General features: G+C 39.0%; 2 protein-coding genes across 3 annotated transcripts; both read right to left on the reverse strand.

Moving 5' to 3' along the window:
* LOC18774987 (probable linoleate 9S-lipoxygenase 5) lies at positions 1,950-7,041 on the reverse strand. 2 transcript variants are annotated; one of them, XM_020566560.1, is made up of 9 exons: positions 6,568-7,041; positions 5,165-5,448; positions 4,785-5,025; positions 4,268-4,606; positions 4,069-4,154; positions 3,842-3,949; positions 3,445-3,749; positions 3,088-3,351; positions 1,950-2,965 (listed from the first exon to the last, which is right to left on the reverse strand). In XM_020566560.1, the coding sequence occupies exons 1-9, from the start codon at positions 7,022-7,024 to the stop codon at positions 2,215-2,217; spliced, it is 2,835 nt and encodes a 944-aa protein (XP_020422149.1). In that variant the 5' UTR covers positions 7,025-7,041; the 3' UTR covers positions 1,950-2,214. The 2 variants fall into 2 exon arrangements, with proteins under 2 accessions (XP_020422149.1, XP_007204937.2); XM_007204875.2 differs by having other exon boundaries at positions 5,165-5,454.
* On the reverse strand, positions 15,470-19,990 carry LOC18774870 (probable linoleate 9S-lipoxygenase 5). The gene is made up of 9 exons (XM_007208112.2): positions 19,364-19,990; positions 18,775-19,061; positions 18,343-18,589; positions 17,841-18,182; positions 17,602-17,687; positions 17,362-17,469; positions 16,940-17,244; positions 16,585-16,848; positions 15,470-16,350 (listed from the first exon to the last, which is right to left on the reverse strand). Exons 1-9 carry the CDS (start codon positions 19,770-19,772, stop codon positions 15,597-15,599), a joined length of 2,802 nt encoding a protein of 933 aa, XP_007208174.1. The 5' UTR covers positions 19,773-19,990; the 3' UTR covers positions 15,470-15,596.

Below are 20,725 nucleotides of genomic sequence, written 5' to 3' on the forward strand. Positions count from 1 at the left end.
TTCAAACCCTCTTTGTTTATATCTTTTGTGTCTCTATTATTTGCCATGTGTATGCATAGTATTGGATGATTTCAATTATGCTCATACTCAGGCTTAAAATGTAATTAGCCACGACCAAAAAACACGTCCTTACCTTTCACGTAGTTGACAGAAACTCAATCTCTCTCGCTCACACTGTATGTGCCTAGGGTTTCTTTCAACAAGTGCCCAAGCAATTAACTACGACTAAAAACAACATCAGAATGGAGGATCTAATCGCCCTCAACAAGGAGGTCGACAAGCGTTCACCAGAAGAACGTGTATCTTTCTCTCTTCTTCTTCTTCTTCCCCTTTGTTGGCCTTCTTATCAATTTACTAAAAAGAAAATCATTGATCACTGTAATATATTGTCTCTCTCATGCACAACACAAGTGGGTTCTAAACTTTTAACTGCTGACCCAAATAACTCTTACATTTTGATCATAGATATCTTATGAAAAATAAAAATTATGGTAAGTATGCAAGCTCACATGGGTGTTGTAATTCTTCGTTGGTGTGTTTGGGCCACTCAGATAAGTAAAACAACCAACTCTGAAATACAAGTAAAAGGGATTAGACTATTTCAAATTGTTAAGGCGGTTGTGTATGAAGTTATTCCATTCATGAGATTTCTAAAATATTATTATTACTATGATAATTATGTAAATGAACAAAGCATCTTACCTATGAGTCTTGATATTTTTTTTTCACAGCAACAGATTTGAAGAAGCTTGGTCGATGCTGAACTCTGCTTTAGACGAGTATGACATTTTCACGTGAATTGGATGTATGTTATAATAAATGTTGTTTGTAAATTTATTGACTTTTTGTAAATATGAACTATGGATCAGTGGTTTTTTTTTTTTTTTTTTTCAATCTATGTATGGTTTTGTGCTCATACTGATTACTTTTAGTTATGCACATATTAAGTTTTTCTTTTTAAAATCATGGTTAGGATGAGAATGTCATCACATTCATGACAACCAAGGCAAAGGACCCATATGCTATTCTCAAGGCTAGATATCTTGTTCTACTTTTGTCAGCAGAAGTTCCTCCTCAAATAATAGGGTCCCCTACGAAATTTTTTTCAACGATCCAAACTATCTATTTTTTAAGTATATATTTATAGATTATCCATGCAAAAAATTAGACAAATTCCGTTTCGACATCCAATTGGGTCCTACAAAATCAATGAACATGGTGCTTCAATAAAATACTTGAATTTCAATAATTTAATTGAGTAGTGAAATGATATCGGATTTAAGTGATTTTTTGTAGAGATGAATCTTTCAAATAAGCTAATTTGAAAGATCTCCCAATGGAAACTCTCTATGTATCTAAAGGTATTGTACACTGTAGCCAATTTATTTACCAGGCCCCACCCTGAGGCAGGGCGAGAAGGGCTACTGCCCTAGGCCCCATCTCAAGGAGGGCCCCAAAATATTTATTTATTTTTTCTTTTAAAAGTTGCTTCTAAAATAGTTTCTTAATATGAGGTACAGTAGTATACTGGTATATATAAAGGTCTAGAGTATATATAAGAAGCTAAGAACATCAAGATTTCTGAAGTTCCATCTTGCATTAATGGTTTCTCTTTGATTTTATTCAAACTAAATCTATGTTCAAGTCCTAATAGTGTTAAGAAATAAAACTTTTTTTTTTAATGATGCTTGATGAGTTGATGTTCTGATTATAAATGTATCAAATGGACTATCTTTGGGAAAAAAAAAGGACTATAAATGACTTTGGAAGGACTAATTTGTGGTTTATATAATTAACATATATTGTTCTACCCTCTTCCTTTGGTGCATTTTACTACTTAAAATGTCATATTTTTCTTCCAATCTCTTTCAATTTTTTTTTCTTGTGTTCAATCATTGCTTTATATACAAAAATCCACAAGTAAAATGAAAATTTTTTTTAAGGCCTAATTTTTGTTACTAGTTGTAAAAGGTCTACATTATATATACACACGTATAAATGAAAACAAATATTTTTACTTATTTGTTTTACTTGTAAGTAGTCTTGCATTTATAGGGTCTTCTTTTTGACTTTGCCCTGGGCCACCAAAATCTTAGGGCCGGCCTTGTTATTTACAATGCGTTTTTGCGACTGTAATATTGTAGTTCATATTACTCATAAAGAGTGCATTAATTGTAGTTAACTATACTAATAGCAGCTTCAAAGGCTTCCCACTTAGATTGAGACACTGTTGGGAATTCCCCTGCCAGTAAGTCCTTCGCTAGTAGGAAATAGCAAAGTGTAGGGCACCTTCACCGGTCCAACTCGGTTCTTCAGTTTCTCATCATTGTTCATACTTGTAATTCTGTCCTCAATTTCAGCCAGTTTCTTTCCAAATTTATCAAAGGCTTTCAATGGTTCTGTGTCTGCTGTCCATTCAGGAGTGTCTCTCTGCCCCAAATACACTTCATCAGTAGAATGCCTTGACAGAATTTCAATAAGGGCAATGCCAAGCACTGTCTGCAGCTGAGCAGTAATTGTTTTCAAGAAAACTGTATCAGGGCTGGATTCGAGCTCTTTGTACTCAGGAGTTCCCTTCTCAGGCATGAATTTTCGGCTTATAGTAGGGCGGTTGGGGAGGTAGCCTGCATAAGGGTACTGTCCAAAGTTGACAGCTGCATGGAGAGCAGAAGCAGTCCATATGATGATAGTGCATGTTTCTACTAGGTCTTCGCGAGTCTGCATTTTAGGCCACCAGGGCTCATCTTTTTTGTCACCATGGCCTTCCTCTACAAGCTCCTTCCACCAGGATTGGAGTTCAGTGTCTTTTTGAATTATGTCATCAGTCTTGTAGTAGAAAGAGCAACAGTCTTCAACCCAAGTTTTAATTGCAAACCAGATTTCAATCCCATCAACAGCATATGGATAGTCCTCGATCAGTAGGCGAAGACCATGTGGAGAATTTGCATCCTTGATTGCAACTCCTCTGTTGATCAAAGGCAAAGCAATGTAATTAGAATAAGGAATGGATATTTATTACTTATATTGTGCTCATTTGAGTTACTTATGCAGTAGCTAATAACTCAAAAAGTGTAGAGTTTTGTTTACCTCTTGATGAGATCTTCAGGGAAAGCTTGCTCAGTGAAAACCCAATCCTTATAAACCACTGAAGACATCTCCATGGCATACCTAGCTGGAAAAACTGTCGTCTCCAGAACGCCGCCAGCATTAATCAGGATTTGCCTGGCAAATGCATTTATGTTCATGGTGTCACGGAAGTGAGGATGCAGAAGTTTGTAAATTGGATGAACCACGCTTAGCTGTCTGTTTGTAGCTATTACAACTGGCTCACACACTGCATGGGTGTTCAACCTGTAGGCAAAAAATTAAAGGATTATCAGAAACCCATTCAAAGTAATATGATGAATTTAATTTTAAAGCTTTCTTTGTTTGAAAGATTAATACCAGTGACTGATAAGTTGATGATATCCAGAGTCATTTACAGCCACATAAGCTTTAGCCAGTTGCCATATGGAGCCTTCTACACCTTCTTCAGATGGTGTATATACTTTACTAATGCGACCAAATCGATCTCCATCAGGATGAGGCAAGCTTAATTCAATCACCAATGGCTTCAAAGTTCCATCACTTTTCAAGAAAAGGATTGTTCTGCTAGCATAGATCTTGTTCGAAGTTGAGTTTATCCGCCTCAGGTATGGCATCAATGCATCATGATGATCTAATATGAATAACTTGTTCTGCTTGAACGCCTATCCAACCAAATTCATTTTCATCATTATGAAATGATATAAAATCAACATAAGCTAATTGCAATGTAAAGGAAGCAAATCCAAGATATTACCTCATCCACTGTTAGTCCATCCATGGTATTCCCTATATCTTGTTCTGTTATTGTACTAGTTTGATCACCGTAAACTTTTGGGTCTAGTTTGCTTGCTGGTGGAAATTCCTGCAGTTCCGTTAGAAGCAGATATGGTTAAAGATGAACGAAATTGACCCTCGAAAGTTTTGTTTTCTTTTTGTCCATTATCATTGCAAAACATCATACAAAAATGTTGTGAAGATTACTTGGAGACGACGGATGTTGACAGGGTTCACTCCAGCCAGCATTTCTCTGGCAAATTCTTCATCTGTCCTCCAAGCAGATTTATCCTCTGCTCCAAATCATTAAAACATCACAATTAGATAAAAGGAACTAGTACATGATATGGTAGGCTATTGCTTAAAGACTCTCAATTTAGAATTTAATATTGGTGGAACCATATACCTTTGATCACTTGAGGCATGGGGAATCTGAGCAATTGTGCACTGTCAGTTCGGAAAATTTCCTTGAGCATCTCTGCAGGGATGTTGTCTCCGATATCCTTCAATAAACCTTCTGGCAAGGGAATGCCTCCTTCATAGAGTTTAAGAACATCCTCAAAGCTGTCGAACTCGTTAGGAGTCTTATCAAACAGGGCTTCTAGCTCCGGTCTAATGAATTGAGCTATGGATTTCAGTGCATAAGCCAGGAAGTCTGATAACTTCAAGTGTCCAAATCGTTCATCTCTTGGCACATAAATGTTTAAGCTCATAAGAAGTGGCAACCTACTCTCGCTGTTAGAATCTATTGGAATAAGATCAGAAAAATCTTAGTGATAATTACAACATCAGTTATTTAAAATCCAAATTAGAATATCAACTTTTACAGTAGAACAATACAAAATAATAATAAGATCCTTCTTGTGACTGCTAATCAATGCTTTGAGGAAGAAAATATAGAGAGAGATATTTAAATGGCTAACCTGTCTCTGTTGCTGGTCGGCCAGTTCTTCCCCTGCGAGGGTAAGGGTACTTGCTAGACCCTCCCAGCGTAGGACGGGCGTATTTGGGACCCTTATCAGGGTTCCCTAGATCATTGTAGTAAGCATAGTCATAGACCCTGTCCCATTCCTGGAGCTCTCCCTTTCCATCTCCTCTCAAATGTACTAGTTCTTCTTCTCTGTATTTTTGCAGCGGCAATGGTGTTTCACTTGGGAGAAATGTCTGCACAAATATATTGCAGGCATGAACTTTTGTCTTTAACTTACAATACAAGTCACTAATATACTCATAACATACTAGGCTTGCACTAAGAAGTTAGAACTGCCATCAGCTACAATGAATGGTGTGAATTATTCGTTACCTTGTTAACGAAGAAAACACGGTCCTTCGTGTATTTTTCTGCAGGATACACCCATGAGTTGCAAACAAAGTGGACCCGGCCCTCACCAGGAACATCTTCAAGGGTGACAGTCTTAAGGAAGAATTCAGTGTGATGATTGTTTATTATTAAGAAGGCTCCTGGAACTCCTATTTCGTCTTCCCAGTCAAAGGTAACCTTGAATGCAGACTCTCCTGCTGTTAAAGGAGTGATTGTGGTGATCCAGTCTTCCAGATATGCTGGATTTCCAAGTTTCCCCTGAAACCCTTTTTCTACAAAAACACGTTAGTTCAGAAAATAATTGTATATCAGGTCTTAGTTGGAGCCCGCCATTTTATGCAAGTTGCTATAATTGTCAATGCATGTCAAGGTCTCATAACTCATAAACTTAGTTTGAGAAATAACTGCCGCTGTTTTTGTTGGTGTATAGGTGTAGCTGCTGTGATGGAATTAGAATATGAAGGTTCTATTCTTGTTAGGAAGGCTGCCTTGGATCATAGTCCAAGTGTACAGCAGAGAATGTAATAGCATTTTGCCACCTGTCATTATCTTATAGGGTAATGATTGAATGGCTAGATTTAGTGATGTAATAGGGAATATCTCCTCCCTAACGGTTTTTGTCAGTGTCATGATATATACATGTTTTGGTGCTGGGCTGATAAAGCTAGCATTCTTCTAAAAGCTCTCTCTCTCTCACACACAGAAATCTGACCTCTCTTTACTCAAAAGCTCTCTGCATTTTCATTGAGATTTATTACATGTTTTGATTGAATCTATATGCATGATAATGTTCTGAATATGCTAACAGTTTTTTCAGAACATTCAAACACATCCCAAAAAGAATTGGTTCTGAATGAAAACCATATAATCTAAAAGTCTCAAAAGCTATGCCAACAGCCAACTACATGGAGCTTCATTTTCAGGTTAACTGGTAGCTAGACTGGTAGTTGGCGTTCACAGGTGAGGATAAGATTAACTTTCCTGTCTAATCACTTCATGACATGGCCATGATTTAAAAATCATTCTCACAAGCTTAATTATGCCACTTATTGAAAACTAAACTGGTTTTTTAATCATACTTTTTGTAACCCAATTTTCCAAATATGCTGGCTTTCCAACTTTTCCTTGCGACCCCTTTTCTACATAAACAGATCAAATTCAAGAAATGTTCAATTACAAGACCTCCAGATCAAATTGAGATGTTCTGTTTATCTCTTTTGTGGTTATGGTGTTAAGATGTGTGAAAACAGCATATTTAAAAAGATTATATATTTACTTCAAAAACACTATAATAATTACTAGTAACTTGGCACCATTAAATCCCATGTAAAATCATTGAAGCTAATTAATCTAGAAGCAAACTAAAAGGTAAAGAGCATTCTCACCAGGGTCACCCTTAACGGAACTAATGAGCCGCAGAGAAACCGCTTTGCCTAACAGCTCATGAACACGATCAAGAACCGATGCTTTAAAATCGTTCAAGTCCAGAACATTCTTCTTCATCAACACCACTCTCCCTTTGATCTTCTTGCCCTCATGACCTGTCTCAAACTTAGTTTTCTCTTCCTCCATTTCTTTGGGGTGTGGATCAATGGTGATGTTCTGGGATGTCTTGGCAGCTGTCGAAGCCGAAGTCAACGGTTGAGATCGTGTAACATAAGTCATGCACAAGAAACGAGGCATTTTCATAAAACTCGTCGGCAACAGAACTAGTCTGTGATTGACAAATGTTACATGATCTGGTTTGTTGACTGTTGCTGCAACAACTGAGTTCAACTGAGCTCTACATGGAGCTTTTGTCCTGAATTTCATCAAAGGAGTGAGATACTTAAAATGCAGCATGGGGTGTTCTGCTTCAAGAACTATGGGGGAGTTAACAGAAAAAGGTTTGAAGATCTCATTGTGAAGAGAATGGTGTGTGATATTTATGAGATGTGCGAGTTCACTGTTCAATGTATATAATAATATAATACATAAAAATAAATTTTTTTTTTTTTTAAAGACTTCGGCTCTACTTTGCGTGGTCTTCAGGGTTGACTTAAATACCTAGTCCTTTTCTATTTTTTGTGATTCAAGGTAGCTTCCACCCTGTTAGTATGAAAATTGTATTGTCATTTCCTAGACTCTAGTATTGGTTAGGAATTAGTGTGTGAACGTGTTTTACTGGAAGCTTTGGTGCAACACATTCATTCTGGATCTTTGAAGTATGACATGATCGATATGAGAAACTGAGTTCAGGTAAATCATGACATAATCATGCATTCATTATAGGATTCCTAGTTGGAGTTATTTTCAATCAAGTATTTTCATGTTAATCCTATTTTTAATAGGATTAGATTTTATATCTTGAGATTACTTTCCTAGTTAAACTCTATTTTGATTTAAGTTAAAATATTATATTGATACCTAATTGGTCTCTTTGATAAAGATTGTTATCTTGAATAACAATCCTTGCATAAGTTGACGAATTGATTAGTATTAGTGGGCTGAATGTTTTTTTACGTTTTTGATCCTGTGCCCATTTTTAAATCACAACAAATAGTCATAGTTGAATAGGTTTAGTGGGTGTTCATATTGCATCAGGTTTAGGAGTCTTAATTGAAGTGGGTTTGGCATTTGTGGGATGCTATTTGACTAGGCATAGGGAACCTTGAATAAAAGGAGGACGCCTCTCCTTGGTTATGTGGGCTTTTGATATTTTGTGTGGAGCATATAGAATTCTAAGGAAAAAGCTGCTGTGCATTTATTTGAGATAAAACATCAAGTGTTAAACGTTTTACTTGGTGATTTATCAAACACTTTAATCATTCATATCGCATTCATATGCATATCGGTGACTGAGAAAGTAGGGGACACCAAGATCGTTGTGGCGGTCTTTCTCCGGTGAGCTTGAATCGATCGTGACCAGTATCGAATTCAACATAAGGAGAGTTGGAAGAACTCCGGCGAGCTTGAAGCAATCGTGACTAGTATTGCGTTCAACATAAAGAGTGTCGAAGATCATCCCGTGACAGAAGTTGAGTTACGAAGAAGTCGGTAAACATTATCTAGAATGAGTCTAGGATAAGTGTGTGAGTACTTCTTGTAATCATCGTTCTATAGTGGATTTGAGTTGGACTGAGGAGTCCCGTGGATTTTCCCCAGAGGTAGGGTTTTACCACGTAAAATAATTATCTGCGTGTTCTTTTATTTTAAGCTTTGCACATCTCAGGATTGATAACTAATATCAATCCTGCTCCAAAGGTTGATCATTATTTATTGCAAAAATTCGAATTAACTTGTTTAACATTCTCCAGGCATATATAGATATCCTACAGGTATTTTCACACCCTCTTTACCAAACCAACAGATATAGAGTTCATATTCTGCAAATTTAACATCTAGGAATCTTGAGTATCCTTGTTAATCCCAAGTGTGTGTTTGGGGTTTGTCTTTGATTGTGCAAAACATTGACAAACATACAATTATAGGCTAGACTTCATTGTATCCGTAAGACTTATTTGCATATCCCCTTTGCACACAAACAATGAGAAAAAATAAAATCTGAAAAATAGCTTAAATCTTACGTGCCCTTGAAACAATCTTTCGTACTCTCATTATCATTCCCCATAAACATTTCCATTAAACCACGACCCACAGACCTTGTATCAACAAAATTTAGCCAATCTGTCATATTTGAAAATAACTTCACTGACATGACTATGAGAGTGATGCATGTCGACACCATAACTATAAATCAAATATTAAAATCCCCACCCACAAGGTAGGTTCTTCTGTACCTGAAATATTAATAATATATGCAAATTCTTGGAAGTGGTCTTAATGTCAATGGGAAATGCTAGAGAGTTTACTTGCAAGAGGTATGAACACATGATAAAGAACGCAAAATCCTTGCCAGTTGTGTTTCCTATTTGTGCCACATCATCACTCATTATAGGCCAGTCAAATTAGGTAGACTTCAAAGTCAAAATACCCTCTACACGCTATTAAAAGTCAAGTTATTACCCCCCAAGCCCCGTTAATCTCGAGAGATTTTAGGTTCCTAACTCTATTGATCATACAGTAACCGAGCTCTGTTGGCAATGCGTATTGCAGACCTGCATAACAAGAACATGTCTGAGAGGGAGGGAGAGAAGCATTTGAGCATTTGAGCTAGTCGGCATTCTTTTATACTTATAGCACTAATGTCAAAAGGAGGAAGATGAATGATGTAGCCCGTAGGTTTAGAGTAAACAGCCCGTAGGTTTAGAGTAAACAGTCCGTAAGTTTAGAGTACACGCTTTGAGCAATAGAACAGAGAAGAAATAAGGGATCGAGGAGAAGAATTAGAGATCGAAGAGACGAAGGGAAAGGGAAGGAATCAGAGAGTTTAAAGCAAGGAGATTTATCATTAATCAAGTCTGCCTTAAAAGATTACAAACAACTCTATTTATAGAGGCAAAATCCTTTTTAGTCTAGGAAAAGGAAAAGTAAACTTTAAGAAATAGGAAAGCAAATTAACTAATAAGAGATCCTTTAACAAGAAGGAATCCTTAAGAATCAGGAAAACTAATAAGAGGAAAACTAATCCAACTAGAAGTAGGAAAACTAATAATATGCATTCTGCATCATTCTCCCCCATCGAAAAAGAACTCGACACCGACGAGTAAACCAAGATTATGGATGACGACGTCGTTTGTAAGTACGGATGATGGGAGGACGGGATGCAGCCAAATCCAGATCATGAAGAGCATCTCGATAACTTTGCAGAAGAGTAGAATCCAACTGGCAAAATTCAGCTTCTGTAATCCAAGTATCCTCAGTAGCAGGCCTTCCAACCCAACGAACCAGATAACGGGTAGAACCTCCAGTAGACGAGGCCACAACTTCATGATCCAAGACGTCCTCAATCTGATCTGTAGGGACAGAACTAGTAAAAGGAATACGCGGCACCATAGGAGGAGTGGAACCCTGAGCAACATCTATAGAAATAAGTGGAGAAAAGGTGCCCCGATAAGGAGATAAATCAGAAACATTGAAAATGGGACTTATATGCATATCTGCAGGCAACTCAATCAAATAAGCATTGGACCCAAGCTTCTTAATGATACGATAAGGACCCATCGAACGAGCATGAAGCTTCTTGAAAGAGTGCTTAGGAAAACGTTCAGGACAAACCCGCACCATAACAAAATCCCCTTCTCGAAACTCCTGTTGACGACGATGAGCATTGGCTGCCAGTTTATAAGTGTCTGTGTGCATGGATATCTGCCTACGGACGTCATCATGCAATTGCCTAATATGTTCAGCAAACGACGTAGCAGAATCTGAGGTGCGGGCAGCCACAGGAAGAGCAACTAAATCAACAGGTGATCGGGGAGAAAATCCATGAACCACCTCAAAAGGACTCTTACCGGTACTTCGATTAACTGAGTTGTTATAAGCAAACTCAGCCACAGGCAACAAGAGATCCCAATTGCCAGGTTTATCCCCAACTAAACAGCGGAGTAAATCACCAAGGCTGCGATTAACCACTTCAGTTTGACCATCTGTTTGGGGATGGAAAGCAGAAGAAAACTTCAAAGTAGTACCGAAAAGCTTCCACAAAGTCTTCCAAAAATAACTAACAAATTTGACGTCACGATCAGAAACAATGGAGACAGGGAGGCCATGCAAACGGACTACTTCCTTAAAAAATAACTTGGCCACATAAGAAGCATCAGTATTTTTTGCACAAGGCAGAAAATGTGCCATTTTAGAAAAACGATCAACTATGACAAAGATAGAGTCATAGCCGCGACTAGTCTTAGGTAAACCAAGCACGAAATCCATACTAAGATCCTTCCATGGTGTATGAGGTATTGGTAGAGGGGTATATAAACCTGTGTTACGCTTGCGAGCTTTAGCTAGCTGGCATGTGCGACATTGGGAGATGAGATGAGCAACATCACGTTTTAATGACGGCCAATAGAAACGATCTTCTACCAAGGCAATAGTCTTATCTTTGCCAAAATGTCCTGCGAGGCCGCCACCATGTAATTCCCAAACAAGGAATTCACGGAGAGAAGTACGGGGAATACATAATTGTGTTCCTCGAAATAAGAACCCATCCCTCGTAATAAAGTCTACATACTCGCGGCGGTTACCATTGGAAACTTCATGAAAAATAATTCCAAAATCTGGACAAGATGAATACTCAGTCTTAATGCGATCAAACCCGGTTACTTGAACTGTCATTGTGTGCAAAATAGTAGCCACGCGACTAAGGGCATCAGCTACCTTATTGTCAATGCCTGGACGGTGTCGTAAAACAAATGTAAAGATCTGGAGATATTCGGACCACTTAACATGTCGACTGCTAATGGTTCGTTGAGAGTGGAGATATTTCAAAGCTTGATGATCTGAATACAACACAAATTCGTTTGGCAGTAGGTAATATTGCCAATACCGAAGTGCTTGTACCACAGCATAAAACTCCTTATCATAAGTAGAATAACGTTGCTTTGCTTCATTAAGTTTCTCACTAAAGTATGCTACGGGATGTCCTTCTTGGCTAAGCACACCACCAATCCCAACTCCGGAAGCGTCACATGCGACTTCAAAGACTTTAGAAGAACAGGCGCTTGAGTCATCTTCTGTTTCAAAATTGTAAAGGCCTTGGCAGCTGCATGGGTCCAAAGAAAAGCTCCTTGTTTCATACAATCAGTTATTGGTGCCATAATAGTACTGAACCCTGGAATAAATCGTCGATAAAAAGAGGTGAGACCATGAAAGCTGCGTGCCTCTGTCAAAGTCGTGGGTGTTGGCCAATCAATAATAGCCTCTACCTTGGCAGGATCTGTGCTAACCCCAGCTGCAGAAATATTGAACCCCAAGAATAAAACTTCAGGTTGAAGAAACGAACATTTTTTTAAGTTGGCATATAGTTTTTCCTTCCGTAAAGTAGAGAATATCGTCCTAAGATGTTGGAGATGTTCCTCCCGAGAGCGGCTGTAGATCAGTATGTCATCAAAATAGACTACCAGGAATTTACCAATATAAGGTCGTAACACATGAGTCATCACCCGCATGAATGTGCTGGGTGCATTGGACATGCCAAAGGGCATCACAAGCCACTCATATAATCCATCAGGGGTTTTAAACGCGGTTTTCCACTCATCTCCTTCACGAATACGAATTTAATGATAGCCACTGCGAAGATCTATCTTTGAAAACCATTGGGAACCCGCCAAATCATCCAACATATCCTCAAGTCGCGGTATGGGGAAACGATACTTAACTGTAATTTTATTTACGGCGCGACTATCTACACACATTCGCCAGGAGCCATCCTTTTTGGGGGTAAGGAGGACTGGAACAGCACAAGGACTTAAGCTATGACGAATAAAGCCCTTAGCCAGCAATCCCTGAATTTGTCGATTCAATTCCACTCGCTCAGGTGGATTCATACGATAATGGGGGAGATTAGGAATTTGCGAACCAGGAACAAGGTCAATTGCATGCTGAATCTCTCTTGCTGGAGGTAGGTCGTCGGGTAAGTCATCAGGTATGACATCAGAGAATTCAGTGAGGAGCTGTTGTATAGGGTCGGCAAGTGGAGTGGTGTAGTCAGATGCCAGTTTAAGCAAGAGGGCAAAGACCACACCAGTTTCTTGCAGTTCATATGCAAAGTCTACCGGTGATAAAAGACTCAATCGATGCTCCAAAGCCTTCTCTTTAATTGACAGGTTTGTTTGAACATCCTTAGTTGGTTTGATGGCCGGATTGGAAGGCTTTAACGTTATGTTCTTTCCTTCATGTTGAAAAGTATAGGTGTTCTCCTGGCCGCAACTTTTCACATGACGATCATAAAGCCAAGGCCGGCCTAGGAGCACATGTGCGACACTCATAGGTAAGATATCACAATAAAGTTGCTCGTGACAGGGACCCAATTGAAGAGGAACAAGACATCTTTGGGTAACAGGTAATCTGGTTTTATCAACCCAACCAACATGAAAAGGATGAGGGTGTGGCTCGGCCTGAAGGTGAAGGCGATCAACAGCAGTTTTAGAGATAACATTCAGCGTACTTCCCCCATCAATAACTAGTTGGCATCTATTGGTACCGCAAGGGACATAGGTTTGAAAGATACTTGTACGCTTCCATGAATCAGGAGGTGGAGATGTAGGTGTTGAATAAATACAACGCATAACACTCAGTTGGTGAAACGCTTCCTCCTCACAGCAATTATCAAGTTCTGGATCATAAACAGGTTCAAGGGGCTCCACATACTCGTCCACACAAGAGTCTTCATTGAGGGAGCCAAGGGTTAAAGTTCTATGGGGACAACGGGAGGCGATGTGGCCCTTAGCGTGGCAACGATAGCATTCGATATGAGAAGCCATGGATGAGGCTGGTCCTTTGTCTGTTGCAGGTATTGTAGGAGCAAGTGGACCGGCAACGCCATATTTAGAGCTAGGAGCACTACGGTTTGGAGTAAGAGTGGAAGAGTGCCTAGAATGCCCTGTGTATCGACGTTGTGGACGCAAAAAAGTTTCAGCTTCCAATGCGTGGCAATATGCATCTTCCAAAGTATGCGGACGGAACCTCCGAACTTCACGTTTGACATCGTCACGAAGACCATGGATAAAGCGGGACATGGTGATGTCGGGTTCTTCACGAATCCCTGCACGTATCTTGTGTTCGATAAAACGAGCATGGAAATCAGTAACGGGTAAACTTCCTTGTGAAAGGGTCCATAATTGGTCATACAATTGATGGCGATAAAAGGTGGGAAGATATTGTTCGCGAAGCTTTAATTTCATCTCGTCCCAGAGAGTCACAGGTGGCTGTCCAAATTGGTATAGTTGCTCTTCCACGGAATTCCAATATTGGCGAGCGGCTCCTTGTAGCGTCATCTTACCAATGCGAAGCTTATGAGCATCCGTCAAATCATACCAGGCGAAATAATCTTCCATGGCTTGAACCCAATCAAGAAACATCGTGGGATCCCCACGACCATCAAAAGTAGGAGCGGTAGGCTTGATGTGGTGGATGACATCGTTGTCAAAATGGCGAGGGGGATGAGTGCCGTGATCATGTGGGACTGTCGAAGGGCCCGTTGTATGTTGGGTATAATGGGCCGGTGCCAAAGACCCAAAAGAAAAGGGGGGGCTCCAATTGAGCCTTGGGATCATCAAGCGAGAGCCCAGTGGAGCTAGGAGGCATGCCGTATGGCACGGCCTTGAGTTTGTGATCCACCGGTGGATTGGGCAGAAGGCCACTCTTTGGTGGTGGCGTAGAGGAACTCGAGAGCAAGGCGGAGGTAGAAGAAGGTTCAGCATGTCCAGCCCGAAAATGATTGATAAGCAACTGAACGGAGTCTTGGAGTTTGGTGATGGCCAGGTCCGTCTTCGCACGATGTGTGGAAGCCTGTACCAACTCGTCTTTGAGGTCAATGCTGAGGTTGGAAAGTTGGGTCTCCATGCCAGCGATATCGTCAGAAACTTTGTCTTGGAACGCATGAAATTGTTCGGAAAGGCTGGCCACGGTTTGGGGCGCCATGGGAGAGAGCAAACGGAAACGAAAGCGAGGGCAGGCTCTGATTACCAATTGATGTAGAACAGCCCGTAGGTTTAGAGTAAACAGTCCGTAAGTTTAGAGTACACGCTTTGAGCAATAGAACAGAGAAGAAATAAGGGATCGAGGAGAAGAATTAGAGATCGAAGAGACGAAGGGAAAGGGAAGGAATCAGAGAGTTTAAAGCAAGGAGATTTATCATTAATCAAGTCTGCCTTAAAAGATTACAAACAACTCTATTTATAGAGGCAAAATCCTTTTTAGTCTAGGAAAAGGAAAAGTAAACTTTAAGAAATAGGAAAGCAAATTAACTAATAAGAGATCCTTTAACAAGAAGGAATCCTTAAGAATCAGGAAAACTAATAATAGGAAAACTAATAAGAGGAAAACTAATCCAACTAGAAGTAGGAAAACTAATAATATGCATTCTGCATCAATGAACTTTGTGGCTCCACTGGTGCCAACAAAAGAAGGCGCATTGCTGCAACAAACTGCATTCAAGGTCTGTAGATAGATAGATAGACTGAGAGAAGCATGGAGAAGCCGGAAGTTGTACATAGACCGCTCCCCAGTAAAGATGAAGACAAGGCAAAGAAAAGCAGAATTGACCAACTTATAGATTAGTGAACAAGGAAATAGCATAAAACCGATGAGTACGAAGTGCAAATCCTTTGTTTATTATGTATTTTGTGTTTATATTGGTCATGTGTCATTTGCTGATGGATGTTGCATTTTCAAGTACCTTGACAATGTAAACAATTTCACAGTACCCATTTTTTGATTTATTCTGACGAAAAAAGCACACACACATATATAAATATATGTATGTATATAGCAAGCTAAGAATAAGATGAGTAAATTACAAAATGGAGAAGCATTAGATTGAGACACTGTTGGGAATCCCCTTGCCAGTAAGTCCAGCCTCACTAGAAGGATGAAGCAAAGTGTATGGCATCTTGGCCGGTCCAACCCGGTTCTTCAATTTCTCATCCTTGTTCATTCTTTTCATGTTTTCCTCAATTTCTTCCAGCTTCTTTCTAAACTTCTTAGAGGCTTGCAATATGTCATTGTCTGCTGTCCATTCTGGCGCATCTCTCTGCCCCAAATAAAGCTCATCAGCTGAGTGTCTTGACAAGATTTCTATGGAGGCCATGCCAAGAAGGGTCTGCAGCTGAGGTGTAATTGTTTTCAAAAATGCCTTTTCAGGGTTTGTCTTGAGCTCCTCATACTCAGGAGTGCCTTCTTCGGGCATGAACTGCAGGCTTATGCTTGGCCGGTTTGGGGGGTATCCACCAAAAGGGTATTGCCCAAAATTGATTGCTGCATGATGGGCTGAAGCAATCCATATGATGATGGTGCATGATTCTATCAGCTCTTCACAAGTCTGCATTTTAGGCCACCATGGCTCATCTTTTTTGTCACCATGACCTTCCTCTCTGAGTTCCTTCCACCAGGACTGAAGTTCTGAGTCCTTTTGAACCATTTCATCAGTTTTATAGTAGAAGGAGCAATAGTCCTTAACCCATGTTTTAATTGCAGACCAGATCTCAAGCCCATCAGCAGCATATGGATAGTCCTCTATCAGTAAGCGTACACCATGTGAGGAATTTGGATCTTCAACTGCCATTCCTCTGAACAGAGAAAAGATTAAATAAATAATGGCCATCAATCCTATCATCTTTGTTATTTTTGAGTTTAAACAATAGTGACAACATTTATCAAATCATTTAGACCAAATTTTATTCATACATATGGCATTGTGTCTTAGCTCTTATTTCCTCAAAGGGCATGCTTTTCCATTTCAATTGTGTTGAATCTGTTACCATAATTCGGAAATGATAAATGTTACTATCAGAAGATTTTACCTTTTGATCAGATCTATGGGGAGCGCTTGTTCAGGAAAAACCCAGCTCTTATACATTACAGAAGACCATTCCATTGAGAACTTTGCAGGAAAGACTGTTGCCTCTAGTATTCCTCCAGCATTAATGAGAACCTGTCGAGCGACTGCATTTACATTCATAGTGTCACGAAAGTGAGGATGCAGAAGCTTATGAATTGGGTGCAGCACGCTCAACTGCCTATTTGTGGCTATCACAAATGGTTCCATCACCGCATGAGTTCTCAACCTGCAACAAAACAAGAACATTTCAAGATGCATTTGGGAGAAATAAAAAGGTTATGAATTTATTTGCTAGGATTTCTTTAACATTGTTATACCAGTGGCTGATGAGCTGATGATAGCCAGAGTCATTTACATTCACATAAGCTTTAGCAAGTTGCCAAATGGAACTCTCGACACCCTGGCTAGACGGAGTATAGACTTTGCTAATGCAGCCAAATTGATCTCCACCAGGATGTGGCAAGCTTAACTCAATAGCTAATGGCTTCAAAGTCCCATCATTCTCTAAGAAAAGGAGTGTCCTGCTTGCATAAGTTTTTGTGGAAGTTGTGTTTATACGCCTCAGGTACGGCATCAATGCATCATGGTGGTCTAATATGAATAGCTTCTTGTTCTTGATTGCCTATTACAGAAAATGCTTTTCAGTAATTATCTTCAAATAAGAATATATGATTGCAAAGCCACCTGAGGACTACTAGCTTCAAACTCAATTTTGAAAGAAGCAACTCAATGGTATTACCTCATCTATGCTGAGTCCATCTAAGTTATGTCCTATGTGTTCTTTGGTTATTTGACTAGTTTGATCCCCATATATGTTTTGGTCTAGCTTGCTAGCAGGTGGAAATTCCTGCAGTTTATTTAGAAGTAATGACGATTAGGATGTAGAATCAGAGTAAATATAATTCAAATGTAACTTCTCTTCTGTTCCATTTTCTTCAAAAACAACTGTAGACAACAGATAATGAAAGCTTAGGATTACTTGGAGACGACGTATGACGACAGGATTTATTCCAGCCAGCATTTCTCTTGCAAATTCTTCATCAGTTTTCCATGCTGACTTATCCACTAACACAATACAAATCATTAGAAACCCAGTAAGCAGTATATTAAGGAACGGAGAATGAAAGATCTTATATTTAGGAAAATAAGTTTTCCAAAAAAATCAAAATATTCATTAAAGTCATATTATGAGTAGAAAGTGACTGCCTTAATATGTACCTTTGATCACTTGAGGCACTGGGAATTTCAGGAATTTTTCACCATCCGTTCGGAAAAGTTCCTTGATCGTCTCTGCAGGGATGTTATCCCTTACAGATTTTAGTATACCCTCAGGCAACTCTATTCCTCCTTCATAGAGTTTAAGAACATCTTCCAAGCTGTCAAAATGTTTTTGGGGGCCAACAAGTATAGATGCTAGCTCATCAGGTCTAAGGAGCTGAGATATGGATTTCAGGGCATAAGCAATCAAGTCTGACATCTTTAAGTGACCAAACCGTTCATCTCTCGGAACATATATGAATAAGCTCAAAAGAAGCATCATCGGGGTCTCACTTTCAGGATCTGTTATGATGAAAGAAGAAAAGTCTTAACAATAAACCTTTCTTCTTGAATACTTTCACAGCAATAGAGATCCATATTCCTTGTTTGTCATTGTTAAAGATTGAAAAAAAAAATTACCAAGTTTTGAGTAGTGACTGAGAAATGAAGTTAATTGACTGACCTTCCTTAGTTGGTCGTCTTCCTGTTCTTCCCCTCCGAGGATAAGGGAACTTACTCGAGCCACCGAGAATTGGACGGGCATATTTTGGACCCTTATGCGGTTTCCCCAAATCATTATAGTAGGCATAGCCATAAACCCTGTCCCATTCCTGAAGTTCTGTTTCATCATCATCATCTCCTCTCAAGTTTACTAGCTCTTCTTCTCTGAATTTCTTTAGTGGCCCTGGTGTATCACTTAAAAGATATGTCTGCACAAATATATAGTTTAATTTGTAATTGAAATGACCCTTTACAATATTACCAGCACAACATAGCAGTCTATCAGCAAAATCAGTGTGTTTTTCACCTGTACTTCACTCTTTAAGAGAAAGTTACATTAATTCTTCAACTGCATTAGAAGTTAGAACTTTATGCTTTCATCCTATAAATATACCTTGTTAGCGAAGAAAACACGGTCTTTTTTGTAGTTTTTAGCAGGATACACCCATGAGTTGCAGACAAAGTGGATTCGACCTTCTCCAGGAACATCTTCAAGTGTGAGAGTCTTCAAGTAAAACTCACTGTGATGATCATTTCTTATTATGAATGCTCCTGGGACTCCAATCTCCTCATCCCAATCAAAAGTAACCTCAAATGTACACTCCCCTGCTGTTAAGGGAGTGATTGTGGTAACCCAATCTTCCAAATATGCTGGCTTTCCAACTTTTCCACGCCCATTTTCTACCAAAATGAAATAAAATGAAAAAAAGAAAATGAAAACACATCATACTCAAAAACCAATCAACAAATGTTCAATTATGAGACCTCAAAATTTGTGGGCTTTTAAAATAAAATTAAAAAAATTCTAAATTGAGATGTTCTCCTTTATCTTTTGGGGTTCTGGTATTAAGATATAAAGCAACATTCTTTAATAAATAATTACATACTTATTCAAAGGAAAACCATTGAAGCTAATTAATGAAGAAGTAAACTAGAAGCCACATATCTATAATCATAAAGACAGAATAGTATTCAATACTCACCAGGGTCACCATTAACAGAACTAATGAGCTGCAGAGAAACCACTTTGCCCCACAGCTCATGAACACGATCAAGAAACGATGCTTTGAGGTCATTTAACTCCAAAACATTCTTCTTCATCAACACCACTCTCCCTTTGATCTTCTTGCCTCCGTCTTTGGGGTGTGGATCAACGGTGATGTTCTGGGACGGCTTGGCAGATGAAGCCACAGTCAACGGTTGAGATCGTGCAACATCAGTCATGCGCAAGAAACCAGGGAAGAATTTCATAGTCATAGGCAACAAGCCATTGGGTGAAGTGGCATGATCTGGATTGTTGATTGTTGCTGCTGCAACAACTGAGTTCATCCGAGCTCCACAGGGAGCTTTTGTCCTGAAGCTCAAAGGACTGAGATACTTGCAATGAAGCATCTTTGTCTGCTGCTTCAAGAAAGAACTGAGAAAATTTAATAAAAGAAGGTTTTGAGGATCTCAGTCAGTGTGAAGAATTAGTGAGAGAAGGTGTGGTATTTATGGGAAGTGTGATGTGAGCTCACTGTATCAGTCTTTATGAAATCCTAGTCATACTGATTTTACAGCTTTTGGCCTCAAGTTCTGGTCTTTAAACTTCACCAACTCAATCTTATGTTGTTCTCATCATGACCCAACAATAAATAAATAAAAATTCTTTTTATTTGTTCTATTGCATTTGCAGGGGTTGACTTAAAAGACCCAGACTTTTCCTATTGTTTACAGTTGTATGTCAATTTTGGAATTTGATGATGATGATGACGATGGTTCAAGGCAGCTTCAACCCTCTTTTTTTACCAAACCGACAAATATAGACAGATTTATGCAAGATTTCAATTACATACTTTCTGTAGATTCTGAATAAAAATGGCTTGCTGAATTTTCTAATATTATCCATTTAGTTATTAAAAAATACACCGCCAATACATTATACATACATAAGGGTTTGCTGGCCCCATCACAAATGACAGATTATGCTCGATCCACACACCGTAAGTTATTCTGTGCCAAAAAATATTAATATATACAGATTTTTGGAAGTGGGCATAATGTCAATGGGAAACGCTAGAGAATTTACATTCAAGAGGTTGCAAAAGTCTTGCCAAAGCCAATTGTGTTTCCCATGTGCCACATCATCATTCATGACAGGTCAATCAGTAAAGTAGGTAGACTTCAAAGTAATTTACTAGGAAAGTGCTTGGAATGACTTTTCTTGAACAAATTGCTGATTAAATTTTAATATTGTGATAAGATGAAGCCATATTGAGCTTTCACATTAGAGTTTATAGTCAAGCCATATGGTAGAAGATGACTGAACTTTTTCTTTTCTTGGAATTGTTAAGGTTTCACCTACC

This window comes from Prunus persica, chromosome G6, assembly GCF_000346465.2.
Source record: "Prunus persica cultivar Lovell chromosome G6, Prunus_persica_NCBIv2, whole genome shotgun sequence".
NCBI classification, from domain to species: domain Eukaryota; kingdom Viridiplantae; phylum Streptophyta; class Magnoliopsida; order Rosales; family Rosaceae; genus Prunus; species Prunus persica.

Excerpts from the sequence above, each read along its gene's own strand:
- LOC18774987 (XM_007204875.2), bottom strand. The coding sequence starts at position 7,024 with ATGCTGCATTTTAAGTATCTCACTCCTTTGATGAAATTCAGGACAAAA. Across the intron at positions 5,026-5,164 it reads GTGTTTTCTTCGTTAACAAG|ACATTTCTCCCAAGTGAAAC; the intron begins GTAACGAATAAT and ends ATATTTGTGCAG. Across the intron at positions 3,352-3,444 it reads CATCAACTTATCAGTCACTG|GTTGAACACCCATGCAGTGT; the intron begins GTATTAATCTTT and ends TTTTGCCTACAG.
- LOC18774870 (XM_007208112.2), bottom strand. The coding sequence starts at position 19,772 with ATGCTTCATTGCAAGTATCTCAGTCCTTTGAGCTTCAGGACAAAAGCT. Across the intron at positions 18,183-18,342 it reads AAGACGACCAACTAAGGAAG|ATCCTGAAAGTGAGACCCCG; the intron begins GTCAGTCAATTA and ends TCATCATAACAG. Across the intron at positions 16,351-16,584 it reads CCCATAGATCTGATCAAAAG|AGGAATGGCAGTTGAAGATC; the intron begins GTAAAATCTTCT and ends TTCTCTGTTCAG.